The sequence below is a fragment of the Uloborus diversus genome, chromosome 10 (assembly GCF_026930045.1).
Source record: "Uloborus diversus isolate 005 chromosome 10, Udiv.v.3.1, whole genome shotgun sequence".
Classification (NCBI taxonomy): Eukaryota; Metazoa; Arthropoda; class Arachnida; order Araneae; family Uloboridae; genus Uloborus; species Uloborus diversus.
Window position 1 is genome coordinate 11509593 of NC_072740.1, and position 22993 is coordinate 11532585.

Below are 22993 nucleotides of genomic sequence, written 5' to 3' on the forward strand. Positions count from 1 at the left end.
AAATATAAAAGGCTTACCCTGGACGGGGGGGGGGGGGGGCATCTTCCGAAAATAGCCATCAGTTTCTTTTTTTTTACCACGCAATTAATGCAATGAACTTGTTCTTAATTTGGACGGGAAAATTCTGGCTCTATATTACACAAAAAGTTTTGGCTAACAAGTAGAGTACACATTACAGTCAAGTCCCTCATGCACGCAATTTTTAATTCCCCCGATTCCATGGCAAAAAAAAATTATTAAACCCCTGTCCTGCAGACAAAAAAAAAAAAAAAATGTCCCGTTGTTGCCCACATTAGATGGATTTTACTGTATGTGGTAAACTTCATGATCTTCTGAAAATAGAACTCTGAGAGCAGCCAGTCAAAGTGAAATTTGCTACACTTGCATTAATGTGTTTGGCACCATTTTAAATTAAGACCAGGCAAGCAAATTTAAATCATTTTATTGAAAAAGATTCATAATTCTACAGGTTATTTTCTACAGGTTTTTCATACACAAAAGTAAGACAGCACTTCCCACAATATTGACAATCAAAATGGGAAACCATGAAGACACCAGCACCACATGCGTCACTTGGGCACTCCCGACGCAGCACCGTAATTTTTTCTTTATCATCAATCTAAACAGAAGAGACATCAAATGGGAATATTTTAATAACTAATTCTAAATTAGTTCATGTTCATTTAGCATAAAAAGCTCCTGTATGATATTTATTTTTGTGATAATTAATGTTATTCAGGAATCCTAATTATTTTGAAGTATTTTGGAGTACTTTTCGGTGCACAATCGCCACTTGGGAGTAGACAAAAGTGCTTTTCAAGCAGGGTATCTGTTACATTAATAGTTTTGAGAATCCACAATTCTAAATTAGTTCGTGTTCGTTTAGCATAAAAAGCTCCTGTATGATACTTATTTTTGTCATAATTAATGTTATTCAGGAATCCTAATTATTTTGAAGTATTTTGGAGTACCTTTCGGTGCACAATCGCCACTTGGGAGTAGACAAAAATGCTTTTCAAAGAGAGTATCTGTTACATTAATAGTTTTGAGAATCCACAACATCTGCTGGTAACCATGGCTGGTTCTATGACCCACGAGGTGCAGTTTTTTCAGAAAAAATTGCACCTTGGGATATTGAATTAATGTATTGGGAAAATAAAGTTGCAACCTTCTGATCTATGCTTTGCACATATTTTTTAAAAAATTAAAAATCCAGGCAAAATTTTACAAGTTGATTTACTTTTATATGCAAAAAACAATTAATGCAACACAGACTCAAAATTTAACCCAATGTAATATATGTGATCTTAATCAATCCATTGAAATTCCAATTGAAAAAAATTTCAATTTGCGGCAGAAAATTAGTTTACACAAATATGGGTTAAGCAAAACATATTTTACTACAGGAGCGACGCATGAAATTTCTCAAGTATAATTGTTTACTGGTTTTAAAATTTAATTTATCTCCAGTAAACTGCAGAATCGCAACTTTAGTTCAGGGAATTATAAAACTATAATGAGATGAGAGCTGAGCTATAGCTGAAAACATTGTTTTAGTCTGAGTTGGGCACAAAACATTTCTTACATTTGCAACTCTACTTCAGCATAGATGTAAATCATTACTATAAATTTATAAATCTTTTCTACCTAAGCTCAAAACCTGCCAAAGTTCTTTCAGAATGTCGATTTTCATTAAAATCAAACGGTAACTCCAAATCACATCATGAAAGAACAGGTTCAGCAAAATGCTAACTATCTAAGCTAGGTTTGGCATTAAAATAAGGTCAAAATACTGTAACATACTTTCAAAGTTCTTTCAGAATCTTAAGTTTCTTTCAATGAATATCAAACAGCAACTGCAAATCTCATCATGAAGATAATTTTAAAGCAAGAACGCAAATTACTTAGCACGGAAAGATTAAATATATTCTTTCAAATAAGAACACAAACAAATATTATACTTGAAAAAGTTTCAGAATTTTCTTTTTTTTTTCACAAGTATCAAACGGTAACTCCAAACTTCATCAGTAACTGAAGAATTGTAACTATGTGTTCACATAATTCTTAAACTTAGGAGGCAAGATAGAACATTTATACAAAGAATATAGTTTTTTAGTCGAAAACATTGCTTTTGTCCAGCACGATTTGGTACATTCTCAGGGTTTCCACCTGAGCAAAAATTTCAAGCCACATTTGGATATTGAAAAACATATATATATATATATATATATATATATATATATATATATATATATATATATATATATATATATATATATATATATAAGGTCAGACCTGCCAAAAAGTCCTTTCAGAATCAATATCACTTTTTCATTACATTCAAACTGTAACTCCAAACTACATCATAAAGAACATTTACAGTCAAATACTCACAACAATGTCTGGCATAAAATTGACATTTTTGTAATGGATGCAAGAAGCAGTGAACATTCATTTTCCAACCTCCAAAAATCTAGATATTTCACTGAAAATCAATTTATAAATCTGAAAGCCAGTCACTTCCTGGTTTTTATCATACGAGATAATTGGTTTTCGGATTCATCGATTCCAGATAAGCTCAAAAACCATCATCACCTCACAATATACGAAAAGCTCCACCAGGAACAATTTCTTTTCATGAAGATCTAACAGTTACTCTAAATCTCGTCTTAAAGATCATGTTAAAACAATTTATCCCTTCATAAAATTTAAATATATATTTTTAAAAATAACATAAATATCACTGAATTTGGAAACGTTCTTTCAGAAATTTGCATATTTTTATGGGTATCAAACGGTAACTCCAAATTACATCATAAACAACAATTTTAGTTGAACATTCAAGATAATGTTTGGCATAAAATTGACACCTAACCATAGTATGATAAAAATATGCTTATGTGCTTTCAATCATGTATCAATGAAAGCATGAGATTAATTTCATTAATTTATCTATAGCTTTTCAAGATAATCATTGTTCAATATTGATATCAATTTTAAAATTTTGAACAAAGTACATATTTGCAACAAATGTATCCACACACGGCGTGCAATTCTACATTATCTAGCTATGCGCCTAAGATCACTTCACTATGTACAAAAAGATGTCAGGAACAATTTCTTTTTTATGCAGATCAAATGAAAACTCCACGTTTCATTGTAAAGATCATCAGAAAGGAATTTATCCCTTCAGAAAATTTAAATATATTTTTTTTAAATAATATAAACATCATTGTTTCTGGGAACGTTTTTTCAGAAATTTGCTTATTTTCATGAGTATCAAACGGTAATTCGAATGTTCATCATAAAAAACATTTTGTAGCTGAACAGTTTTAAGCATATCTTGGAGAATACAAAAGAAATGCATACATTAAAAAAATTATTAAATTTATACTCCAAAAAGTAGAGTTACAGGACTATGTAACATAATGAGTAATTCAGGAATATTTTGACATTTCTTCTGGAGAAAAATAAACATTATTTAAGCATAAAAAGTCAAAATAATTAAACAATTGTATATTTATGTTTCCATATTAAAGGAAGTATTTTCTTTAAAACAAAGGGGAAAGAAAGGAATTTCAGTCACTGGTTGCTGTTTGTTAAGGGAAAGTACAATATTTTTCTGAATTTTAGATTCTTGAAAATGCATATCCCAGAATTTTTAAAATTTTGTGCTTTGATTTTTTGATTTCCTGTAAAAAAAAACTACGTTTTAACTGACACATTTTTTTTCTTAAATTCAAAGAAAATTTAAAAAAAAAGAAAAGAAAAGACATTATTGAATACATAGTTTTTCAACCAAGTATGAATTTTCTGCCCTACTAGTACATTTAAAAGTATTTTTACTCAGTAATACAGTCGACTCCCGCTACAAAACGATCCGACTTGCGCGAAATGGCTATAATGCGAGTTTCTCGGGAGCAACGAATTTTAGAGCTAAAGAGAGTTTTTCGCTCTCAACACGAAAATATTTGGAAAGGAATTGTGATGCTAAGTTTTGGCTTTGTTATTCACTACTAAACATTGACATCGTGAATGTACTTTCAGCCTTTCAACATCATTAACTGCGCAAGTTCCCACACACTGCACTATAAATGTAGCTTTTTTAGTGTGTATAAATCACTATCACCACTCCTCACTTTCCATTTATTTATTCCAAATATGAAAGGTGATGAAACATTAAAAGCACCTATAGGCACGCTGTTTCATCTATAGTTTGAAGATGGAAACAAAAAGCGAAAGTTTGCGACAATTTAAGAAAAGGTAAAGATTCTTTATACGCTTGAACAACTAAAAAGTGGGTCAAAGGTAGCATGACACTTAAGTATGAATGAATCTTTCATACGTATAATTAAAAGTCAAGAGAAGGCAATCCGGTAAAGCCCAGAGCTTAGTTTTAATATGCAGCTCACAGAGTTAGCAAAATACGATCATTATGAAATTGGAATCTGCTCTTGTATTGTAGATTATAGAGACCCTGAAAGAAGGGTGTTACTAGAGATGTAAATGTTATAAAAGTAAATGGGAAGCTACTGTATTTAAAAATATATTAGAAAGAATGATGATCAAATTGCACAGCATAAATCATCATCTTCAATTTTTAAGTTCAAAATGTAACTTATTGTAACTACTGTATAACTCTTACAGTGCAGTGTTTCAATAATGCAGCTTTTTTAAAAATTCGGTAAAAAATCAACTCCTTATGTAAGAAATGGTAATATATAATTAGAAATATTAAAAATCAAAATTTGATTAATTAATGTTGTCATCAAATATGCAAAAGATATTACTAAGCTAAAATCTATTCTGAAAGCAAAATTTGTGAGGCTCAGAAAATTCTAAAAAGCTACCCATTTATCCCATCCTAACTTAATGATTATTATGTTAAAAATATTGTGATAATTATCAACTTCTACTGTTTATTTTGCAAGATGCCAACCTGGAATAGCAGTTATGTTCAAACACACTACTGAAAACAAAAAGGCTATAATTTTTATACCTGGAAACTTGGGGGGGGGGGGGGGGGGGGATCAAATTCGAGAAAAATTGTGTTCATCAATTCTAAGCAAAAGACAAGTTCATACCTGAAGTTACTTGTAAAGCCTCCTTAACTGTTCACTGATCTGGAAACAGAAATAATACAAATTATAGCAACATGATATTAGAGGAAAAAGTGCAAAAATGAGCACCCTTTCCTTGTGGCTAAGGGGGGTACTAAACATAGAAGCGAGGCATTTTCTTACAACTGTTTAAAATGTTATTGAAAACAACTTAGAGAAAAATCCTGAAAGCAGGAAATACAAAATGAGAAAAATTCATAAATTGTACATTTAACCCTCTTAACTTTTAGTTAAAAAGCTTTTAGAACACATTTAGAAGACACATAAAATACACTGTCAGCTCAGTTAGTTCATCTGAGGACTGCAGTTTCGTGCTTTTTAGCACTTATCAGCCCGGAATAGGAAGCAATTGAGCTGGAGGCGAAAAACCTCTTAAGTGAGCGTGAGCCAAACAATCTGGTAGCTAATGTAGAATTAGCACACACTAGCTATCAGTTTGTTTGGCTCTCTTGGCTCCCTTTAGAGGCTTTTCGCCTCCAGCTCAGTTGCTTCCTATTTCGGGCTGATGTGTGCTAAAAAGCAGGTAACTGCAGTCTTCGGCTGGTATAACTTGAGCTGGCAGTGTATTGTACGTATTTCTGCCTTAGCCCTGGCTTAGGGCGGTAACTTACTAGAAAACATTTAGAACTGTTTTTAGTTACTAATAAGTAAATATTTTTGCATGTGCAAAATCTACATCCTGTCTCAAAAATATAGACACAAGCATAAAATACAATTCAAAGAAAAAAATTTATCGCATATGTGTGTACAGTCGAGTCTCGACTTACGCGAGGGATGCGTTCCAAGACTCCTCGCGTAAGTCGAAATTTCGCGTTGTAGAAAAATATACGTATACATTTCTTTTAGAAGCATACCAAATTCTTATAGACACTTATAAACACTTTTCAAACTACTTTAAAGCATTCCTCAACCATACACAAAAGCTTCTTACATAAAAAACTGAATTTTTATTGTATTTAAAAAGTAAAAACTGTTTTATTCAGCATGAATGAAACATGAAATAATTTTTTTCAATGTTCAAGCATATCGAGAATCTTGGTTTTTCTTTTAGTCAGAAACTTTCTCTTTCTTCCCACCTTCACAAATTTTAGTTGAAGGTATCACTAAGGTGCCATTATATTTCATTAACTTTAATATTTAGAATGAAAAAAATAAATGAAAGATGCTGAGTGGTTATTTCATGCACTAACAATGCGATGCGTAGGATAGTTTGAGGTGGGAATTTTCGGTGTCAGTGATGCTTAAAGGGATCTAGTAATAGCATTCAACGTAATCAGTATTTAGTAGCCAATAACGAAGCCGATACTTCCTTCAAAAAAAAAATCGTGTTGTGGAGGAAAAATTTGCGTTGGCTATAAAATTCGTTGCTCGTGAAAAATTTGTGCTATAGCCATTTCGCGTAAGTCGAATCGCGTTGTAGCGGGAATCGACTGTAATATTGAACAGTACATGAAACACAAGTTCGGATAATTTATTTAAAAAAAAAACACCATGTGCTGAATTTATTTTATTAAGAAAACTAGAAAATAGGATGTCCAACTATTTATAAATTATATTTAAGGTTGAAAAACACAGATACAAATATTTATTAGAAATTGTGTTTTCATTATCTCTTGTTACCTCAAATGCGCTGTTTTCCATTGTAAGTATAAAGTTATGCATTAGCTATAGAGAGAGTTTACAATGGTTCGTAATATGCTTGCTCTATCTCTGTCCAGTGTCGAAAAATATTGGCTTCTATTTTCATATAATTGATAGATATCACTACGTGTTTTACATTGGATTTAAGTTTAGGCTAAGCGATGGTTAGTTCAATGACATTGAAAGTTTTCAGGTTGAACTACATATGTGCTGAATCATACTCATCAGTACGCACTTTGTCTTGCTGAAATATAGTTTGGTCTTCCAAGAAAATCCTGTATTGCAGGGGTTCCCAACCTTTTTAGTTTTGCGGCCCACCAGTTTTGTAGAAAACCCCATCGAGGAACACAAACTGCTATATATTACTTGCACAGCCAAAATTTACTTTCTGGGGAGGGGGGGGGGATAGCTTCTGCTCATGACTGGCCTTAAGTGTTAATAATAAACCGTATTAGGATTGAAAGTGTTAAAAAGCGGAGTTCTGGAATAGTTAACCCTTCTAACTCTCATGCTGCATCACTGATGTAAATTTACTGTACAAGAACAATATTCAAAATAATTTTTGAGAAAGAAAATAACTTTATTGCATTTACCTAGCTGTCATTGCTGTAAGAAAACTCAAAAGGAAAGCATGTAAGTTAAACTCAAAGAGATTTTTGATGCTGTATTTTTCCTATGAGGGAGTTGATGTCTGGATTGAAACTGGAAAGTTTTAGTCTGAAATAACTCCCAACATTCAATGCATTTCTACATTATTTTTTCAAAATACTGCTCCGAAAAAGTCTCATTCAAATAAGTAAGATGTCGAAAAGTTCTTCAAATGTCTCAATTCACTGAATAGTCATATCCGCTGAACAATGGAGGAGCACTTTTTACTTGCAGCTTCAAGCTAATACAAGTAGATTCTTTAACAATATTCTTTAAAAGAGTTTCTGAGTCATAAGATTTAATCTTCAATTATAGGGGAAAGTTCCAAGTGACGGTCATCTAAAAAGTGAATCCCCCCCCCCCCCCGAAAAAAACAGAAATTAAGACCCCCTGAGATTTATCTTGGTGCAGTTTCTCGACCAGTGTCCACGGCCCAGTAACACATTGTTCGCGACCCACGGGTTGGGAACCGCTGCTGTATTGGGGAATGAAATGGTCTTTGTTGTAAATCAAAGTAATAACAGTATAGAGGGTGCTGACTGCTACCGATCTCTGATGTGCATAGTTACGATTGTAGTATAGAACTTTGTGTTGTTAAGTGTAGATGTGTTGTGAGTGTTGTCTGAAAATAAATATGTGGTTTTAGAAATGTGTAAATATTCACTTAAAAGGTAACGAGGCAATTTCGTAGTTGGATTAAACAAGAACTGGATGAATAGTCCAATTTAATAGTTGGTGCCCGAACGTGGGACTACAAGATTGAAATTAAAATTAGAGGTAAGTGAATATTTGAATGATAAATTACGGAGGGTGAAACAGAAAAATTGAAGAAAAGAAGAACTATCCTCAGATCTTTGACAGCAAAATTATTGAATATAATTGAAGGTTTAATTAATGATCCCAATATAGAAATAACTGATAAATTAGAAGAATTTAAGGACTTAAATGATCAATTGAATGACAAGTATGACAATTTAAAATATTTAAATAATAGTATAGAATCTGAGCTTGAAGAAAGTGAAATCGAAACAGAAATTACTGTAAGTGAAGATTATTCTGAAAAGATCATTAAATGGAAGTCTAGAATTTTTAGGTTGTTAAGAGAAAATGCTAATGTCAAAACCAAATCTAATATTTCGAGTGAGTCATTAAATACTGCCAATTATGAAAGACCTGCAATTAGTAATGATTCCAAATGTGTAAAGCTGCCTAAAATTTCTCTAACAAAATTTTATGGTGATCCTAGTGTATGGCTAGATTTTTGGAACCAATACAAGACCACAATTCATGAAAACGAAGAATTAAATGACATTCAAAAGTTTACTTATTTAAAAAGTCTTTTGGGTGGAGTAGCATTAAGCGCTATTCAAGGGTTTTCTATCACTAAAGAAATTATGAAAAAGTGTAGAGTTACTTACGAATAGATTTGGAAGGCAAAATATTGTTATTAATAATCATATGAATAAAATTTTAAATCTTGAACCAATAAAGAATGCATGGAACACTAAAGCATTCAGATATTTTTATGATCAATTAGAAATCAACATTCGTTCATTAGAAGGTCTTAGTATCGATTCTAAAAGTGTCGGACATTTACTAGTTCCAATTATTTGAAAGATAATTCCAGAAAATGTTAGTTTGGAATATAACAAGTCACGTTCATCTGATGTGAATTTTGATTTAAAGGAATTAATTAAATTCATTAAAAGAGAGGTAGAATGAAGGGAAGCAAATAATTTGCTGAATGATTCAAGAAAAACGAAAAATGTAAATGTTTCTTCAAATTCGCAAAATGAAATTAAACGAAGCACAATGCATTCTAACCCAACAGCTGCGTTTTCAACTACTGTTAATTTTAATTGTTGTTTCTGTAAAAGTAATCATGATTCTTTTCTTTGTGAAAATATTCCTGCTTCAGAAAAACGAATAATATTAAAAATTGAAAGAAGATGCCATAAATGCTTTCGCCGTTCGCATTTAGGTTTTCAGTGTAAAAGTAAAATAAATCCCTGCAAGAAATGTAATAGCAGAACTCATCACGAAGCAATTGTTTTCAAAATCAAAACTCTTTTAAAGCAAGAAAAGAAGAAAAAAACCCCCCAGAAATAGATCATGAAGTCCACGATAAACCGACGACATTAGTTGCAAGTATACATGAAATGGATAGGAAGAGTTCAAGGTCAGTTTTGCTTCAAGTATTAGAAGCCAATGCTCACTCGACAATAAATTATGAGAGTATTTATATTCTTTGTGACTCAGCGTCTATGCGCAGTTTCATCACTAGATTTAGCAGAGCGTTTGCATTTACCAGTAATACGAAAGGAACATTTAATTGTTTATACTTTTGGAAACAGCGACTCTAAAGTAAAGATTTATGATGTATCCGAGGTCACGATAAGCCATTTACAGTTTTCAGATAGAACACTTCAGATTGAAGTTTTGATTTCTGATCACATTACTAATGCCTATATGCCACCACCAGATGAATCACTTAAAACGCTGTTGAAAAGAAATCGAATTTATATTCCTAACTTGTTTAGCAAATAGGATAGTGTAATAAATATTCTCATTGGAGGTGATGTATACTGTAAAATTCATTCAGGGAATATTAGAAGGTTGAATAAAGATTTGTATTGCGTTGAAACTCTTTTCGGATTTTGTGTATCAGGCATAAGCAACGCAATTGAGAATAAAAAGAGCTCCATTATTCAGAATTTATGTTTCTGTGAAGATGAATCTATTAGTGATTTGAAGGTCAATGAAGTGTACAATGAACTTGATTTAAATCGGCAAATAAGACAGTTTTGGGAAGTTGAAAATCTAGGAATAAAACATACAGATGAAGCTTCAGCTTTAGAATTAGAGACATTGGAACAGTTTAATGGGAATATTAAATTTAAAAACGGAAGATAAGAAGTAAAATTACCATTTAAGGATGAAATTAATCTTTCTAGTAATTTTAATCTTGCAAGAAAATGTTTAGTTTCTTTAACAAGAAGATTTATTAGTGATCCGTCCTTGCTTAAAAATTATGAAGAAATCCTCCAGGAGCAAGTGATGGAAAATGTGATTGAAGAAGTTAAAGAAGATGTCATACGAAATGAAAAGGAAACTACCAAAACACGAATTGTGTTTAATGCATCTGCTAAGGAAAATAATTGTTTTTCTTTGAATGACAATTTGTTTGCTGGTTCTAATTTGAATCCAAATTTATTAACGCTTCTTTTGAAGTTTAGAAAGTATAAAATTGGAATGATTTCTGACATAGAAAAGGCTTTTCTTCAAATAGTTATTTCCGAAGAAAATAGAGACTGTCAACATTTTTTGTGGTTTGATGAATTACCCCCAAAGTTGCAAATTTGGAGAAACAAAAAGGGTTACCTTCGGCATAAAATCTTCGCCTTTTCATTTGGCAGAAACAGTTATATATCACATAAATAAGTATAAGAAATCTCATCCAGTAGCTTATTCTGCTTTAAATGAACATCTTTATGTAGATGATTTTATCTGTGGATCTAACAGCATTGAAGAAGGGTATGACCTGCCAAGGGACACCAGAGAATTTGGAAGGTAATAAGTGATCCTAAAGTGAAGGAATATTATTCTTCAAAGGGTATCATCTGCAAGTATATCGTCCCTAAAGGAGCGTGGTGGGGTGGATTCTACGAGAGAATGGTGCGTTCAGTGAAAACTTTATTGCGAAAGACAATTGGAAAATCATCTTTATCAACTGAAGAACTAGAAACTGTTCTAGTAGAGATTGAATCAGTCATTAACCCTCATCCATCAACATTTACCCAATTCAGATGCTAATGAACCGCTTCCTTTAACGCCTGCTCATTTCCTTGTGGGAAAACGACTTGTCCTTACCAACTGTGAAACTGACAAGTGATGACATCAACAGTACTACAAGTAAGGTGTTAATATAAAAGTTTAATTATCACGAAAATATTTTAAATAGATTTTGGGTAAGATGACGAAAGGATTATTTGCTAAATCCGAAGTCTGCAAATTTAGTGCAACCGAACAAGTGTTCTGAGTTCAAGGTAAACGATATAGTGCTGATCTTCGATGAACATTCTCCACGCAACCTATTTAAATTAGGTAAGATAACAGAAACATTCATAGGTAGAGATAAAAAAAATAGAGCATGTACTGTTAAGACTGAAAAAGGTATGTATGTGTGTGTGTGTTCTCAGACGTCCAATTCAACTGCTCTATAATTTAGAAATTCCTAACTGAACAGCGAACATTGTTGAAAATGTAAAAATTATTGTGGAACTCTAAAAATTTAATTGAGTTATTTACACTTTATTCATTAGCTTAGTTAATTTTCATTTGTATACCAGTATTTTATTTGTTTAATATTATGCATACTGTTTATCATGTAAATCTGAGAATTATAGAACTTTGTGTTGTTAAGTGTAGATGTGTTGTGAGTGTTGTCTGAAAATAAATATGTGGTTTCAGAAATGTGTAAATATTCACTTAAAAGGTAACGAGGCAATTTCGCAGTTGGATTAAACAAGAGCTGGATGAATAGTCCAATTTAGTAGTCTTTTAATACTCATTTTCTTGTTACAAATCATCCAAATGTTAGTTGATTAAATCCAAAACCATAGTAAAACTCCACATTTAAACTGCAAAGAAAATGATGTCTTACAGTGACAAATGGCTGTCGACAATATTTAGCAAGAAACTCCTGCGACTATCACCAAATTTTAGAGGATCATTTTGTTCCAATGCAGGTTTTGAATTAGAATAAAACGTCCCTATAACATTAATATTTGCCACAAGGAGCACTCTACTTCAGCAAGACAAAGTGCCTACTCATGTGCCAAACACAACTTATGTGTAGTACAGCATGAATAACAACAGTGTCATGGACCTGGCTATCGCTTGTTACCGACTTGAATCCAGTGGAATATAAGTAGGAACAGGGAGCGAATGTTTTTCGTACAAGGATATTAAATAAATGAATGATAGAGCAAGCATGGAACCAATATTAAGGCCCCCCCCCCTTCCCAGGTAATGCAAAACTTGATACTTTTGAAGGAAAACTACACGTTTGAAGCAATTATGGATAATAAAAGGGTGGAAAATTAACTATTCATTTCTGTGTCAGTTTTGTATCAGCAAAAATGAAAATTTTGTATCAGAATTATCAGTTTTATACAGGTAAATTCACGATTTCGTAACAAAATTTATTTTTTACACTGTCACCACTCAGTTTGAAGCAAATACAAAACATTTGCAGCAAAAAAAGTACATTAATAACACTGTGCGGCCAATAAAAAAAAATCTTCAAAATGCTTCTGACATTTCGTTGGTTGATTCTTATGTAAAATGAATCCCTGAATCTGAATATAACCTCTGTTTCCCCCCTATAGGTACCATTTTTTAAAGCCCCCCCCCCCAAGTTTTTTTTACAATTTTCCTCTGTTTCAGAGCATTTTTTTTAGAGGTTAAAGGAACTTTTTATTAACTGCTAACATAGCTATGGTGAGCAAGTACAAGACCATGGACACCGATCGCAAAAAGGGGGGCTTGCGGGAGCGGGAATAACCTTGACCCCAAATATTAGAAAAATCACGAAAAGCGATATTTTTATTCTTCTTTTTAAAAAAGGTGTTTGTAAAAATATTTTCGATGCAGAATGAGAGTATAAGACTTGATTCCATGACTCCCACAATTAAAAAAAAAATTTTTTTAAATATCATGTGAATGTCTTGCGTTGCATACAAGTTGAATCACAAGTCTTTATTCAAAAAGACATTCTTCTGGCTAATTCTTATGTAAAATGACAACTTGTTTTCAAACACGACCACCTTCCCCGCATCATGCCCCCATTTTTAGAACCTCCTCCTCCTCTGATTCAGAGCCATTTTTTGAATTGGAGGGGGAAAAGACCATTACAATAACTGTAAACATTATTCTGAATGACTAGAGATGTGCAAAGCTCAAAATCTTGTGTATATGTAGCAAAATGGAAAACATGGGGAGCATCCCCCCGAACACACTGTAGCAACAAAAACTCAAATGCTTCTGAGGCTATTCTGGTTGATTCTTCGGCAAATTGACTCCCTGAATCCGAATATGGTCGTCGTTTTCCTCCTACACACATCGATTTTTGTAACAGAGCATCCCCCTTTTTTATTTTTTTGGTGAGGAGGGGGGGGGGGGGCAAGTTTTCTTTTTTGCTACATATGCAAGAGAATTTGAGCTTTTTGCACATCTTTAATCATTCAAAATAATGTTTACGCTTATTGTAATGCTCTTTTCCCCCTCCAAATTAACAACAAATGGCTCTGTATCAGAGGAGGGGGGGGGGTCTAAAAAGGGGGCGTGACGGGGGAAGGTGGTCGTATTTGAAAACAAGGGGTCATTTTACATAAGAATCAACCAAAGGAATGTCTTTTTGAATGAAAGCTTGCAAAAATATACCCAGATTATGTTTTTCATAGTGCCACTTAATCCATTACCGCAAAAAAAAAAAAAAAAAACCTTCAAAATGCTTCTTGCATAATTCTAGCTGATTCTTATATAAAAGAGACCCTCTGAAACCAAAAAGGATCAACATTTTCCCCCTACACGTTCCACTTTCTGGAAATAGCAAGTCTCCAATTTTGGTTAGTTTTCGAGTTTTATAGCCATTATTTTTATTTGAAGGGGAAGGAAGTATAAAATAGCTGTTAACACTCTTCTCAGGCTTAGGGGCTATAGAGGTGAAAAGTTTAAAAGCATGAACATTTAGGCCGAGTGGGGAGACTCAAGTGGGGCGTATTCCCCATTAAAATACTTCAAAAATCATCAAAACCAATATTTTTTTCTGGGGGGTTACAATTTTTTCACTTATTTTTCGGCATAAAACTTAAGTATAGAACTCACTCCTGTGAGTAGTATGTCCGAAATAATTTTTACATAGTAAAAAATTTGAAAGCATTACATTTTGCGTAGTCAGAGTCGCATTGGAGATCTTCAGTAAAGAACCTTCCTGAATTATTCAACTTGCATTTACAAGCACAATTATGATTAAAAATGACCTTAGGTATGCTTATAAAACAGCATTAATGAATATATGTATATTTCTGAAGAAGAACTGGCTCCATTGTCTATCACTTTTTGAAATAGTGGAAAACAATGGGAGCTTTGCACCCCCAGCAATATGAATATACATTAATGCTATAGTATAAGCATACCTAAGTTCAATTTTAATCGTAATTATATCTTGGAATGAAAGTTGAATGATATGGGAAAGTTCTTTGCTGAAGATCTGCAATGCGACTCTGACTATGCAAAATACGAAGGTGAAAATTTTTTTGGACATGAGGCTCACAGGAGTGAGTCCTATACTCCCCTTTTATGCCAAAAATAAAGTGAAAACATTCTAAAACAAACTCCTACAAGATTAAGATTGGGCTTGATGATTTTTTTAAAAAATTTTTTATACATATTTTAGAGTTGAATACCTAAATGAGTCTCTCTACTTAATCTAAATGTACATGCTTTTGAACTTTGCACCTCTCTAGCCCCTTAGAAGTTAATAACTAATATAATGCTACCTTTTCCTCCAAATAAAAATAATGGCCATGAATCTGTCAAAAACGAAAAAAATGTGAGAGGCACTTTCCAAAAGGTGGTACGTGTAGGGATAAAACGGTGGTCATATTTGGATTCAGGGATTATTTTATATAAGAGTCAGCAGAAATTATGTCAGTAGCATTTTGAAGGTTTTTTTTTTTTTTGCCATACAGTGTTATAGATTAAAGCTATTTTAGATGAAAAGTGAATAGATAAAACATAGTACAAGCGAAAACTACTTACTTTTAGGATGATCTGCAGTTTCATCATTGAGCACGTACCTTTTCGGAAAGGGTTCATAGCGATGTGAAATAAACAATCTATTATGAGGAACAGGTCTACAATTTCTTTCATTGTCTCTAATTCTTTTTATTTCCTGTTCCTTTTCACAGCAAATAGCATGCAAAATATTATGCATGACAAAATTTACAACATTTATTACATCATCTTGTGGCTCATTATATCTGGAATCTTTGTTCTGTAAAACAGTTCCAATTTCTTTATGCTTGTCTAAGTTATGAAAAGACAATTTTGATTCAAGTTCACTGAATTGATTGCAGGGTGGAGAGCGTGTGTAGTCAGCAGAATCTTCATCACTGGAAGATTCTGAGGTCCAGAATTGAACACCTTTGAGGTCTGACAGTTTAAGGCGATCCTCTTCTTCAGGCTCTTTTGTTTTATCTGAAGATTCTTTAGCAGGATCATAATCAAAATTTCTGCCACCACAACCTTGCAACTTACGGATCTGAAAGGAGTGAAGAGTCTAAGATTAAAGATTTGATAAATAATGCTTTTTTAGCACTAACAAAATTTATTCATACAAATATTAATCAAAATATATTTTGTTGGTACGGTTTTTGTTGTTTGAGGATAAAATTTGCATTCAGTTTTCATCCTTCGCTAGCCACCTCCGGGGGGGGGGGGGATCCAAGTGATGACCAAGCTTTAATTTTAATCAAGCAATAAAAACGAATATTGTTTTAATGATTTGATGATTTTTATCTCTTTCTTGTTCCAAAATTTTTGTCACGAAAATAAAAGGAAACATAAATGCATGGTAAACATAACATTTTAATTAAAGACAAAAATCAGTTACTAATGTTTCTCTGTGCATAAAAGGGAAGGCATGTAGTTTATCTCAGTCCTCACCATACAACAAAAATATTCATTCGGAAATTGTTCACGAAATTGAGAGTGAGGGGGGAGCACCTGGCATCAATGCCTGCATATATCTTTTTCTCCCCGTCCCTTTGATCAGGCGCACTAAGTACAATAACTTACAGTAGATACGCCGCATCGTTATAGTTGCCGTACCCCGAAAAGAGTAAGAGTCTGTCAAAAAAATTTTAAATGTTCAGAAATGTCGCATTGCTGCAATCAGAGTAGAAAATACCCATTAAAAAGAAAAAAAATACATATTAGTTTGTAGCTTTATCCCCCAATTTGTAAAAATGTGAAGAAATAAAAACAAAATATTGCATTTAAATTGATTTCCGATTTTTCTCCAAAAATCAGAAACGTTTTGTCCATTCAGGTTTTGCCGCTTTTTTTTTTTTTTTGCAAATACACTCTTTGCAAGGAAAGAAAATGAAATTTTATTCATTTTATAATCATGTTTATGATTTAGAATGAACAATAATCATATTTATGTACAAAAAAGTTTCCGCAATTATTTTTGAAGTGGTCCGTTTTTGCGAATTTCTGTTACCTGTCGCTTTTATTTTGTACTAACATCAATAAAATATGTACATTGTACAAGTTTTTCATTTTTTGCTTCCTTATGTTCCTTTTAAGGTTTTACATTGCCTTTGTGTTTTAACAGAGCTCCATTTCACTTGTAATCATACAAAAAATTGGCGAGTAGGAAATTCGGCTTTTCCCGCATTTTTTGAACAGTCGGCCGTTTACTTTAATTAAAGCTTCTAACTGATGGGTAAATAATATATAACTGCATCAGAATGTGCCAGTATCTATTTTTTCATAGTTTCGTTAATACAGTAGGACTGAAGTCAGGGCGATAAAAAGAAAAGTCGATCAAAAACGCCGCAATGGCAAAAAAGTCACTTACGAAAATTTAACTTTTAAACACACAAACGCCGCGGCGCGGCGTTCCTTCCAGAAATTACTGTACACTGTTAAAAAAAACTGAAAATTCAGTTAGTTTTCTGACTGATTTAACAGAATATTTCTGTAATGCTTCAAAATGTATTTTTTCCTTACAAAAACGTACACATCCCGATGAAAACGGAATTTTTCCATTTCTAGGGTTGCCGCTGTGCTGTACTTTGCTCCGATTAGTCTTCAAGTCATGATAAACACACTTATTGATAGTGCTTATTAATCGCACTGTTACATTTTGGTAATTAAAAGCATATTTAGAATAACAACTCAGATGCTGTAGACAAAATAGATAGCTTGCTATTTCATGTCTGGAGAGTAATATACTCGTATGTCGAAATTGTTTATACGCCTTTGAGCTTTATAGGTTTGGAAAAATGTTCATGCCATTTTTGGACTGGTAGATGTGTTTTGATCGCCCTGGCGATTTGATGTAGGTTTTACTGAGTCAGTATTAGAATATTTTTGCGGTTTTAATATTTTGCTCAATACTTTGAACAATTAATTCTATTCGTTAGTCATATTGTGGTCTTTAGCAGTGAGAATAGTTTAAGGATCTCGTGTTATCAATTTAAAATAAAGCCTATTGGATTAGCTGTTTCCAGATGCATTTAGCACCGCTGGTCATATGTAAGTGTTGTTGAATATCTTTGTACATGTTAATATACAAATGTATTTTTCTTGTTAATATGCATTTGATAGAATTCTGATGATAGTTTATTTAGAATTTATACAACTATTATAGAGTTATTTTTTATTGCTCTTACGCATTCTTGAAAGTCATTAATACGCTAAATGCCATTTCGTATCTATACCGGAGATTATCGTGGTGTGCAAGCAAGATAGGAAAACTCACTCATTTTTTTTTTTTTGGGGGGGGGGGGGATTTTCTTCACAGTTTGGAATACTGAAAGTAACTATTTTAAATTTCTAAATAAAGGTGTATTTTTGATCTTTGATATATACAATAAGTTTTGGCAACAATAAGTACTTAATTTAATTTATTAGGATCTTTATCCAACAACTTATTTGAGATTATTGCAAGTTTCTTGGAAAAACAGTTCATGTAAAACGAACTGATTGATATTGTAAATTTTTTTAACAGTGTAGTCACTCAATGAAAAGCTAAGGATCCGTTTGTTCCTTTTACTTTTCAAAATCAAAACATGCAGAAAATTATCGGTGCGGCTTTGTAAAAATAAGAATCAATGCACAATTAGAAGTGCTACACTGTTAAAAAAATTTCCTGAAAATAACGGAGAAAGTACCGGCAGCAAAGTTGCCGTAAATATTACGTTTACGTTCAATGACTTTCCGTGATTTAACAGAAGTTCCATTTCTTATTTCTCCGTAGTTGTAGTTTTCCGTTTATAAATTTCGCGTGACTGAACGAAAATTCCATTTCTTATTTTTTCGTTCATTTACGATCTTTCTGTGTTTTAACAGAATTTACGTTCCTTATTTTTTCATTGCGATATTTTTTCCATTTCTCACTTTCCCGTATTTAAGTAAAAAGATTTTATTTTCAAAAAATATTTAAAAAGTTAAGTCAAGTATTGACTTTTCGTTTCATTAAAAATTTAGTTCTTTAAAATGATATATAGTACAGATATAGTTAACTGTTCTAAAATTATTACAATTTACAACATTTATTACATGATCTTGTGGCTCATTATTTCTGGAATCTTTGTTCTGTAAAACAGTTCCAATTTCTTTATGCTTGTCTAAGTTATGAAAAGACAATTTTGATTCAAGTTCACTGAATTGATTGCAGGGTGGAGAGCGTGTGTAGTTAGCAGAATCTTCATCACTGGAAGATTCTGAGGTCCAGAATTGAACACCTTTGAGGTCTGACAGTTTAAGGCGATCCTCTTCTTCAGGCTCTTTTGTTTTATCTGAAGATTCTTTAGCAGGATCATAATCAAAATTGCTGCCACCACCACCTTGCAACTTACGGATCTGAAAGGAGTAAAGAGTCTAAGAGTAAAGATTGATAAATAATGCTTTTTTAGCACTAACAAAATTTATTCATACAAATATTGATCAAAATATATTTTGTGTACCGGGGTGTGTTGCGTGTAGCACTATCCATTAGCAGCAGACGAATGATCAAGGCTTGCAAGTATATTACGATACATTTATTAACACGTACACACACACGCGGCCGAAGCCGTTCGAACTTTCTTAAGGACTGACTAACTACAGTGAACAAGTTACGGTTACAGTTACACATACAAATACAATTACAAAGATAAATACGTAACAATATATACATGATATTATTAATTAGATTCAATGTAAAATGTTTTAAATTTAATTGATTCAGTATCAACTCTTCTTAGAGTTATGATTTCGGCATATAACACTAGTCTAGAAAAAAATACTTTTTTTTCTGTTACATAGAAAAATAATAACTGATCTTAGTGTAAAATGATGAGCTGAATTCAAATAGCAAACAGTTTTTCCCCCATCACCCACAGTTTTTTTTTTTTTTTTTGTAACACTAGACAAAAGATTGTAAGAAATTCGCATATTAACATGCATGACTAATAACAAAATAATGATCAAAACCTTAGCTATTGCTTTTTTTTCTGTGTTTGCCATTAGGAACATCCCTTTTAAGCGCTTAGCATTCATCAGCAAGAATTTATTCACTTGGACAATGGGAGCCTCTCCAAACATGCGTTTTTCAGCTTTACGTTAATAACAAGTAGAGATTCTAGTTTAAAGTATTTAAATTCAGCACCAGAGTTACAAAGTCTGAACAAAGTTTTTGAAAAGGCCCTTTTTAATATCAAAGGGCCAGTAGAATAACAGGTCCAGTATTTTTTTTTTTTTTTAATTCTTCTTGCTATCGCTATAGGAGAAAACAGTATCGTATTAATAGCATTTAGCAGTTAATAAAATTTATTTAATTTTAGGCCAGAAATAATTGTCGCATGACAGGGGTGGATTATGGCGCAAGTTGCTCAATTAAATTTTTTTTTGGGGGGAGGGGATTTTTTTCCCACAATTTTTTTTTTTTAGAACATGAGTTTTTTATTTTTGAAAGGAAAAAAATTATTTATACTTATTCAATCAGGGTTCATACCCTTTAGGCAGAAAAAAATTCAAGCACTTTTCAAGTACTTTTCAAGGTAAAAAATTTTGTTTTCAAGGCAATATCATAAATTTGTACTAAAAATATTGTATGCAGATTTCATTTACTACAAACACATGGAAATAAGGCAATAATACAAAAAAGTATAGGAAAACAAAATTGCTTTTTCTACAACGAGAGACGCTTTGATGAAAGCTCTACTGCGTTGAAAGTTTTTCTGAAAATGTTTGAAAAGTTTGGTCATAAAGAGAAGCAGATACCAAGAGGTTTAATTTTGAGGTTTTTCAAAGCTTGCAGCAGTCAGAGGTTTGTATATTTTCTAGAATCAGCAAATTAAAAAAACCTTTCATAACTGCTTTTAACTTTTATGGGAAGAAACTAAAATACCCAAGTTCAATGGCATTGCCAGAGAGGAGTTTTTGAAGTTACTCCCCCTGCCCCCCGGTTTCAACATTTATTTCCAATATCTATACAGTGGTTTATTACAATATAAGGGCGGTTAGGACAAAAACACTACCCAGAAAGTTATTTCAGTTTTCACCATTAAGTTCTAAAAATATTAGGTTTGCAAATCATTTATAAGTACGCAAATCAATTATTCATATGTATTTATTAGCTGTTCAGACAATAGGGCATTTCAACTGTCCTCGAGTAAATTTAAAAATTAGGAAGTAAGAAAAGTTTATGAAAGTCCACAGTCCAGTCTCTACACCTCAAAATATACAAAAGCAGCTTAAGCAGTGAAAAATACTCTGAATGCAAACTTGAGCCTATTCAGCTTTCATTGATTAACTTGCAATAGACAATAAATGTGCAAGTTCAGATTTATAGAGTCATATTTCGAAATTGAAAAGATTCACAAGAAGTTGACATATATTATGACAAAAGTAGTTTTAGTTTGGGAAAAAATGGGTTATTGTTGAAATTAGAATTTAAATTTAGAAAGGCAATAATATTCAGGTGTAATTGTGATTTGTGAGTTCATAAAAAATTACCTGAAAGTTTCAAAGAGCAAAATGGGGCGAGGGGGGGGGGGAATAATTTTTAAAACTAAGACCCCTATTACTTGAATATACATATGTACAACAATAACTTTTGCAACGCATACAATTCATAAAATAGTTTATTAAGTCAAAATATTCTGCATAGAAATACCATGCCCAGTGCCTGTTGATAACCAGCAACAGGCACTGGGCCTAGCTAGGCTGGTACTGGTCAATTTATTAGATCCAAATGAAGATGAATGACCCTCCTTAAGCTATCTACCCCTTTGCTGATTAAAGCCTCTTTCAGTAAGCTCCAAGTACCCACAACCTTAATAAAGTAGTAATTTTGAACATTTGAGGAAAAGGGGAAAATTGGAGATATAGGGAGGCAAAAGCATAAAAACGAACACTACTGGATTTCAAGTGAATAATCATAACACAACCACCCCCTGTTATACACCTTATTTATTTTTTTAGCAGATATAAAAAAATGATGTACTTATAAATAAAATTATATAAATCAACTTTATATTTAAAATACAAACTAAGTTAATTTGTTAGGTGCTCAACTGCTGAAATTTAAATTGTTTTTAAAAAAATCTGTTATGACCAAAAATTAGGTAAAGATAATCATTCAAAATTGCAAAAATAAATAAGCAAATAATTAAACAAGACCAAGGTAATAAATTCTTTAACTCTTTAGTTATTAAAATAAAAAATAAAATGAGCAAATCTGATGTAGCAGTGTCAAAATAACAACTAATTGCCAGCAAATATATAAATATTTACAAAATGCAAAAGGATTGAAATCTCAAACAAGGGAAGCAAATTTTTGCGAATTAAGTTTAATGTTGTCATGTTTCCCATAAAATAAACTTATATTTTACTGAAATTAAACATAAAATATGCTAATCTACGGTAGCAAATATGAAAATAACATCAGATTAGTGAATATATTTAAATATTTGCAAGATGCAAAAAGATTGAAATTTCAAACACGAGAAGCAATTTTTCGCAAAGTCTGAGTTCGTTCGACGTGGCATGCTTCCCATGAAATAAATTTATTTGTTTTTTATTAAAATTAAACAAAAAATATATTAATCTAAGGTAGCATATGCGAAACTAACATTTGATTAGCCAAAATATTTAAATATTTGCAGGATGCAAAAAGATTGAAATTTCAAACACAAGAGCAATTTTCCGCGAAACTCGAGTAAGTTCAATGTTGTCATGGTTTCCAAATTAATTTCTTTGTTAATTAATGAAATTAAACAAAAAATAAACTAATCTAAGGTACCATATGTCAAAATATCTTTCGGTTGTAAAAAACATCACAATATTTACAAGATGCAAAAGGATTGAAATCCCAAACACGGAAGCAATTTTTCGCGATGTTGCATACTGAACACATGTTCAGAAAATTGCATTGGTGAAATACTTTTTTAAAACTTCTAAGCACAATTCGCTGATTTTTGGGAGAATTTAAGCACTAAGAAACTTTTTCAAGGTTTTAAAACTTTTTCAAGGTTTTCAAGCACTTGAAAATGAACTTTTTTTTTCAAGCACTTTTCAAGGTTTTTCAAGGGCGTACGAACCCTGTTCAACACGAAATGCTTGTATAAATAATGCCTTTTAGATGGACTCATTCCAAAATTTACTAGCCGTGTCTCTTTATCTTTACTAATAATAAAGCTGAAAGTTTGTTTCTGGATATCTGGATCTTTCTCTCTTTGGTTGTCTGTTACATGCATAGCACCTAGACCGTTCATACGATTTTCATGAAATTTGGCACAAAATTA

At 32.2% G+C, this 22993-nt stretch overlaps 1 protein-coding gene across 1 annotated transcript in view; it reads right to left on the reverse strand.

Moving 5' to 3' along the window:
- Nucleotides 1–458: 458 nt before the first annotated feature.
- LOC129231651 (uncharacterized) overlaps nucleotides 459–22993 on the reverse strand; it is a 33978-nt gene continuing 11443 nt past the window's right edge. Inside the window, exons 2-5 of the mRNA XM_054866015.1 lie at nucleotides 18765–19067; nucleotides 15234–15735; nucleotides 5085–5123; nucleotides 459–619 (exon numbers count right to left, since the gene is read on the reverse strand). Coding sequence (XP_054721990.1) covers nucleotides 5116–5123; nucleotides 15234–15735; nucleotides 18765–19067 — 813 coding nt within the window. The 3' untranslated portion in view covers nucleotides 459–619; nucleotides 5085–5115. The remainder of the gene's footprint in view (nucleotides 620–5084; nucleotides 5124–15233; nucleotides 15736–18764; nucleotides 19068–22993) is intronic.